The sequence below is a fragment of the Astyanax mexicanus genome, chromosome 4 (assembly GCF_023375975.1).
Source record: "Astyanax mexicanus isolate ESR-SI-001 chromosome 4, AstMex3_surface, whole genome shotgun sequence".
NCBI lineage: Eukaryota > Metazoa > Chordata > Actinopteri > Characiformes > Acestrorhamphidae > Astyanax > Astyanax mexicanus.
Window position 1 is genome coordinate 47,363,887 of NC_064411.1, and position 8,390 is coordinate 47,372,276.

General features: G+C 38.2%; 1 protein-coding gene across 1 annotated transcript; it reads right to left on the reverse strand.

The window, feature by feature from the left end:
- Nucleotides 1-223: 223 nt before the first annotated feature.
- Nucleotides 224-3,388, reverse strand: LOC103037664 (leucine-rich repeat-containing protein 30-like). The gene is made up of 2 exons (XM_007258443.4): nucleotides 2,997-3,388; nucleotides 224-2,827 (listed from the first exon to the last, which is right to left on the reverse strand). Exon 2 carries the CDS (start codon nucleotides 2,809-2,811, stop codon nucleotides 1,870-1,872), a length of 942 nt encoding a protein of 313 aa, XP_007258505.1. The 5' UTR covers nucleotides 2,812-2,827; nucleotides 2,997-3,388; the 3' UTR covers nucleotides 224-1,869.
- Nucleotides 3,389-8,390: the final 5,002 nt, after the last annotated feature.

Consider the following 8,390-nt stretch of genomic DNA (forward strand, 5'->3'; position numbering starts at 1 on the left):
CAAAGTTCTACAATACAAATAACATCCCACAAAATCTTCCTGATGTTTTGACCCAGTCATATAATCCTTACAATCTGGATCTCACTACACTTCAGTCAGTGGTGATTTGGCTGATTTGTGTATTTAGGTTTGTAGGCCACACCAGGACCACCACTGAGTTTTTGAATAGTGTGTTGTCTTGTGTGGTAGTGGTATATGTGTAACAGACACAACAGTGTTTTGCTGGTTTGAATATAGAAACTTTATTTTTGTGTATTTTTCTCATTTCAAGAAGTGTATTATATATTTGGTTACAGAGGTTAAGCAGGGTTTGGTTTAATTGTGAGCACACAAGTCAATAAAACCCTACCATATACTGTAACACAACTGTAGGCTACATAAGTATGGTGTGGTGTGTGTGTGTATGTAAGGCCGGATTAAGGGGTCTAAAAGAAGGCAGCCCACTCTGTACCCCGACCCCCGATGAAGCCTGCACATGGCTAAGCTCACAGCTTCCACAGGGCTAAAACACGGACTGAAATAGAGACACACACCCTGATCTGATGACCCACTCTCAAAACAGCTCCACGGCCAGTTAACACAGTCGATTCAGAAGATAAAAGCTGGAGCTTCAGCTGTCATTTAAAAAAAAATACCAAATATTTATAAAAGTGAATGAAGCCCTCATGGGGGTTTTCAGAAAGGCATATCAACTTTAAAAACAGTGACAACTGACAGGTGCGGAAAAGCAGAAACAAAAAAAAGAAAGCACATAAATGCACACATCATTCAGACACTTCACAATGACGGTTTGTTTCCGTTCCTAAACATTTTCCAGCATAAAAATGGAGAAACCCGCTCCCAAAGACAGATTTCATCAGACACTCCTTCAAATCAAGTTGTTGTTACTCTAAGTTCAGATCCGGAGAACAACAAATTGGCTCTGAGCTGTTAAAAGCTTATTTTGATCACATTAATTATGAGCTTATTTAATCAAGCAAGAACACGTCTACAGATTTGTTTATGTTGTGTAACAAAGAGCCAGATGTCTACATACTGTACCATATACATAACAGATATCTGATATATGATATCTCAGAATTGATAATACTTTTAATTATTATATATCTTATTATATGGCATTCTCCAAAAAAGCCAACACAAATTGCTGTGTGCTTTTTCTTAAATGTGTTAATATACATCCATTTACGCTTTTTAATCCTGCAACACATTCCAGAAGAAGTTGGAAAAGGAGCAAACATTTTAACAAGACAATGTTAAACATGCCTTCACATGCTGCAGGTGGAATGAAACAAAACAACACCAAAATACAATATAGTGTATAGCTCCAACATTCAAACAGCAAAAAAGAAACTGTCCAGACAGTTTATTGATATTTCCCATGCTACATGTTAATAATTCCTATAAGAATGATACTACATTTCCTGTATAGATTTAATAAAAAAATCTCACCAATGTAAAATTTGTACAGTTGTTTACACCCATACTATATAAATCTCTGGACTTAATAAAGGTAGTCACACATTCTGACAATTAATAAAAAGTATGTGTTTTTAATATCTTGTCTGCATGTCTGAGTTTTTCCATTTGCTTCAATATCAGAAAATAACAACATGGATATAAAGACTATACATTAAAAATTAATACTTCAAGTCAAACTATAACAAAATACTTCCTCTTCCATGTAGGCAAAAAAATGCATTCTAAAATATTGAATTTTAGAATTCACAGATTGTACAGAATTTCGCCTTATGCTTCAAAGAGCTACAAGTGAGGTATTCTTCATATAAAATATGAAATTACACCACGCTTTTGTTGTCGCAGCAATACCTGTGACTTCTGTTTAAAACATTTGTTTGTTAGCCTTTCTCAGGCTGGTTTGAGGTAGTTATACAACGCCTTCAGTCCTCCTCCAATAACTTCCTGTATGGGTTTCTGAAGAGGATTGTGGACTATGTGAAGTCCCTTATCCAGTGGATGGCAGGCCAATTTCTCCAGCTTCTTGAGTAGGTACATCTCTGTTGGAATGTTCTGCAGGTCATTGTAGTCCACATTGAGGAGCTCCAGTTCGTTCAGAAAGCACAGATTCCTGGGCAGTGTTCGAATGCGGTTCCCTTCCAAGATCAAGATCTTTAGATTGACCAAGTCCTGGATCTGCTCAGCAATGTTTTCCAGAACATTGTGAGCCAAGTCCAAGAAGACGAGGTTCTTCATGGTGTAGATGCAGGCAGGTATGTGTGCCATCTGGTTGTTGCTCAAGTTGAGCTTGGTCAGCCTTCCCATGTATGCAATCTTACCTGGGAGTCCGGTCAGCTGATTGTTGGCCAGGCTGAGGACTTCAAGTTTGGAGCAGTCGCTCAATTCCTCCGGAACCTCGCTGAGGCGATTGCTGTAGGCGAAGAGTACCCTGAGATTCCGTAGGAGCCCAATCTCAGGTGGAAGACTGACCAGCTCATTCCCCCAAATGTTGAGCACCACCAGGTTCTCCAGGGCCCCCAGATCAGGCGGCAGCATGCACAGAAAGTTCATGGACAGGTTGAGCTTCTCCAGCTCACAGAGTTCCCACAGATCAGCAGGAGCTTCCTGCAGGTCCCTCATGGCCAGGTTCAGTGTGATGTAGCCAAAGTGAGTGATGGTGTGTTTGCGAATCCGGTTGGCTGACGTCAGGCTCCGATCATGGCTGCTTTTGCGCCTTAACTGCCTTTTTACGTCGTCCATTGTGTAGCTTTTAGTCGGCCATTGCCCGAGGACCCGAGGAGCATCGTCTCTACGAGACTGCTGCCTCGAGATGTTTTGCCTCAAAAGGAACATCGGAAATCTGCTGGATCTGCAGGAAGAGAGAAAGGCAGAGATGAGTCCACGGCCGGGAATTTACCCAGTGCTTCCGCAGATATAGCCTGAGTTCCCTTTGATTTACAGTGTAAAACTGTCAGACCTTCCAGAAAAGTTCAGATAGACTTTACTTTCTCCCAGAGAGTGAAGGAAGTACAGCTTACCCTTACAGCTGACTCAGATTCTGTCCCTCAGGGGGGGGGTTGAAACTAGTTTACACTTCCTCAAATCTGCGAAATGTGGTTAGTTTTCAATATGAACCATCCAGTATCCAGGTGAAACTGTGAAACCTTCTCCTCCGGGGATGATGGATATGAGTCTAGCAAAGTTGCTATGCTAAGAAAAGCTTGACAGAGCTGTTCTGTATGTTGCTAATAAGACGCCATAATGACGAACTCCCAACTCACTCTCTCTCCCCCTAAATCTCTCTCTCTTTCTCTCTCTCTCTGATTTCTGTGCGTCTGACTGTCTCACTATTTCTCCCTCTCTTTCTCTCAGTATAATCTCTCAACAGCTGTCATTGTCACTGTAGCTTAAGAGTTGCCCAGCCCCATGACTGCTTAGCATCATAAGACACCCAGACAATAAATCATTCTCTATACTTACACACCCCACTACACACACACACACACACATATACTTTCACATACACATACTTGTACACACCCAAGTTGACGTAATGTCACAAAGACACACAATCTTTCACTTCAGCCCAAGTGTTGCTTGTTAACATGTTAACAGACAAAAGTTAGCACAACAAACTGTAAAACATAATGCATTGATAACATACTCCATTAAACAATAATACAACAATGGTAGGTGGTTAAAAGTGCTGGTGAGTATTAGACAGCAGGATGCTTGCTGTAAAAACACTGTCTGACAAAAAGCAACAGATCTACTACAGAGCTAGCAATGTGGCTTTAAATCCTGTGAGATTAAAGCAGTACTATGAGCTAGCACACAACATTCTGGCTAAAACAACTAACTTAGGTATAAGTGAGCAGAAATGCTAAGAAAGGTTTGCCATAGTTTGCCATGGTTTAATTACAGATTAGAAGCCTTTATGGCTGATAGGCTACCCTAAAGCTCAAACACATTGCCTTTACTGGCACTGTAATTTTATTAGCTTCAAAGTAGTTCTGTTCCTGCATTAACCAGCCTGTTAAACCTGTCTGATAATTACCAAGTTATGAAACAGGTCTGACAGAACAAAATGAAACAAAGCTTGATAGACATACTGTATGGACAAATGTTTTGTGACACACCTCATACAAATTTAATGTGTTTGTTTTATTCAGTAACATTACTACAAGTGTATAAAATAATGGACAATGTGAAATTTCTTGCCTCATATATATTCCACCATCATTACTGAAAAGTGGAAGCATTAAGGAACCACAGCAACTCAGCCACAAAGTTTTCGACTATGTACCATTACAAAGCAGGGCATCTGAGTTCTGAGGAGCATAGTGGAGAAAAATAACCCATTCTCTGCTGATCAGTAAGCACAGAGCTAAACACCTGTTATTAGGGCTAATAAGGGGGATCAACTCCACACTAATGCCTATGGATTAAAAAAAGGAATGGCATAAAATCCCCTGTACACACTTAGAAAAGTAAGTACAGATTTGTACCTAAAAGGGTACAAAGCTTGTCGCTGGGGCTGTACCTTTTATTGAGGTACAAAAAAATACCTTTCAGTGAAAGTCCTTTTTTGTACCCATATTTTTGTGCCAGTAAAGATTATAAAGATTGTAAATATTATCATCAACTAAATATGATCCAAAATTGTCTGGCTTTCAAATGAAAAATGTGCAAATAAAATATATATTGTTTATTAGTACAGTGATACAGAATACTGAATGTAGCTTTTGGCTGGTTAAATGGTACAATTTTGTACTTATTGCTGTTAGGAATGACTTTGTACTTCAGAGGGAACAAATCTGACGCTGTAAAGATCAATATTGTACCTTTTAGGGTACAATTATGAAGAGTGTACCTTTGAGTACAAAAAAGTACTTATATCGTACCTCTGTTTTTTTAGAGTGTAGATGGCATGTGTAAGACGTGTAAGAAGTGTCCCAAAGTGCCTGTTTATATAGTGTAGATGGGTAGATACTGTGGACAAACACACTTAATTATAAAAAAAAATTACAGCTGTATTTTTATCATTTAATAACTCCTGGCTGTCCCCAATCAACATTTTTGAAACCCCCCTTCATTCACACCGGAATAAAGCTTTACAATAATCAAGAATAATACAGTGCAAAGCTCAAGCACAGTTTCTAAAAACTACATTATTAACATTGTCAGGCTCTAAAACGTGCAGAATTAAAACCTGATTCGGGTTAGGAAAAAGTGTATAGTAGAGTTTGTGATCAGTTCTGCTTTGGGAGATGTGGCTGAGCCTTTCTGAACAAATTCTAAATAGAAAAAAAGTTTCATAGCATAATATGGTATGCTTGCCCTTGTATCTAGCAATTGTTTTATTTTTTGCACTTGTTAAACAGCTAATAGCTCTGGATATTATTATTATTATTATTATTATTATTATTATTATTATTATTATTATTATTATTATTATTATTATAGTAAGTAGTGTAAGTCCTTAATAGAGTTTAAACAAGATACACGTGAATATATTATCAGTATGTTTTCATAATAAATCATCATTAATTTCTTAGAATGTGAAGTATAAGTCTGGTACAGACGTGTGTGTGTGTAGTCTGGAATCACAGCCAATCCTTAGCTGTGCTGGCTGGTTTCTCCTGCTGCTTCTCTTTACGCTGTCTTACTGCGTTTACTTCCAAAGCTGCCGAACAGCCACCTACCTGTCTGATCTCATATGAGATTAAATTTACATAGAGTCTTGCAGTAATTTTCTTTTTCACAGGTGCTCCCTGTTCTCTCCAGATCTGTTTCTCCAGTCACACTTTTTAAAATAAAGGAGTACAGGTAAAGGAATTAACATTCTAGATATTACAGACTGTAGTTCTGTATCTGTTTCTCTGCATACTTTTTTGTCCCCCTGTTATGAGTGCTCAAGTGCTGCTGGAGTTTTTAAACACTTCAGTGTCATTGCAGGTCTGAGATTAGTCCACCAACCAGAAACATGTAGCCAACAGCATCCTGTGACCAGTAATGGAGGACTAGGCAGGACTGAACTGTGGACTAGGCAGGACTGTGATTATACACTACAGTAGCAGTCCTGTTTATAAAAGCTTTTGTCACAAAAAAAACTCCACATATTATTCCACTTTTTTTAGAACAGTACTTTTATTTCATTTATTTAACCTTTGTTTTATTACATTATTATCGTCACTGATGTTCTGATGTATTTTCTGAAAGCACATTCTGAATGTGTATTCTTCAAAGAATGGCATTCATTAAAATGCTGCAGATGTGACGACATGAAGCCTCACTTAACAGGTCTGGAGTGTTTAGCAGTGTTTATTCCTGAGATGCTCATCAGCAGCAGCCAGTAATGAGGGCTGCCATTCGCAGGGCTATCATAAAAACACTTGATGCACATTAAGTTGGATGCCGCTGCACTTTAGAGCAAATTATGATAAAAGATCTAATGTTACAAGCATTACGGTTCTCAATGAAAATTGGAAGACAAGCCATTTGTATCAGTTAATTTGTTAGGGTGTTTAGGGTCAATGTGCATGATTTCTATGGATATGTTTTATTCTCGTATACCATTTCTATTTTAAACATTGGTTTACCAATATTTATTTTTTCTTTTTCATTTAAAAACAGAAACAAAAGTATATTTTCCATGTTTATATATATATATATATATATATATATATATATATATATATATATATATATATATATATATATGTGTGTGTGTGTGTGTGTGTCCTGCATGAAACAACCAGACAAACAATACAAATAAGTTAACAAAAATGTAGGGATCCTGGTACATTTTGTTAATTTTAGTAGATGTTACTGTAAAACAGCTGTATGATTTCCAACATGTTCACAGTCAATACATTTCTTTAAAATTTAAAGCAACATATATTTTATATTTGTCATTGTCTACATTTGTTATTTGTTGAACTCGTTCACGCACAACACTGCTAACAATGCACTAACTATAAAAAGACAGCGGCGTAAATCGTGTTGTCTTTGAGGCCATTTCTGTAATAGCATTAGTCTACCTGCATGTTTCTTTTGAAGCATTCCATTGTGTTGTGCGCATATCTGTGATGATTCTAAACACTCTAGAAGTAGGTTTATCTAATTATTTGTCTCATTCTTATTTAATTAGGGAAATTCAGAAATTGCTATTATCAACTTTTTTCTCCACATTTGAAGGCCACTTGTGTGAAGCCTGTATGACATACTAACCTATTCTTTCCCAGTTGGATAGATGCCAGCCATACTCATTTGTATAAGTATGAAATTTGCGGGAGAGGGGTAAAGTTATGGTAAAGAGAAATATAAATCTCAGTCTAAACTGGAGCACTATGATAAATGAAGCCTGCAGTAACCCTGCAGGGAGCGCTATCCAGGTTAACACTGAACGTAAAGACAGCATCTCTTACAATCGGGAAAAGAGAAAGAGAGAGAGCAGAAATGAAAGAGAGAGTGGGGTAAACTCACAGTAAGAGAAAGAGAGACACTGATTGAGAGACAGAGCAGAGAGAGATGCAGAATGAGCAAGAAAAAGACAGAGAAAGGTGGATAGACACTTTAACAGATTGAGCGAGAGAGTTATAGAGGTAGACATACACTAAGAAAAAGGGAGAGAGAGAAAAGAAAGAGAGAGAGAGAGAGAGAGAAAAGAGAGCAGTATATGTAGGTAAAGCAGCATGTCAGGTTTTGCGTGGTGCTGATGCAGCGCTATACAATGCACAGCGATTGTGCTGCTGACACCCTCGGGCTGTGTGATGGAGCACCAGCACAGGGACTATCTGGGTCTCCCTCTGGGGAAGTACCAACACGATGTGGAACACACACAAACACACAGACACAATCTCACATTTCAGCTCATCCATCACCTCACACACACTCGTACTAAAGGCTGCAGCACCAACGCCTGGATATCATCGTTATCTTTAATCCGATACCAGCAGCCAGTGATCAGGAGTGAATTCAGGGTAAGTTTTGCCTAAAGTGCAAGCTATTCAGTGCCAACCTTCTCAAACAGTCAAATCAGTCAAGTTCTGCAAAAGTAAACCACGTCCAATAAGAAGGTGGATTTAGGGAATTCAGCAAATGCAGGATCTTACGCTGGGTAAAATGGGACATTAATTTTGTAGTTTTCAAGTTTTTCATACATGAATTTCTTACTGATGTAAACAGGTCTGGTCACATTGGGTCCATTTACCCCAGGTTACTTCATATGAATAGTATCTGTATTGTTTCCTAATAAGATTTTGGCCACATACATTTACACTTAGTAGTCAAATGCTGGTCCAATTCGTCAAAGTGAAATCTAATTGGTGTGTGGGACAAAATATGCAGAATATATGGTTGTACTGGGAGATGTTTTGGTTGTTAAATGCAACTCTGAGAGATACATTTACTGAGTGTTTACACTGCTA

Bases quoted from the DNA above. Each gene is read 5' to 3' on its own strand.
- LOC103037664 (XM_007258443.4), bottom strand. From the start codon at position 2,811: ATGTTCCTTTTGAGGCAAAACATCTCGAGGCAGCAGTCTCGTAGAGAC.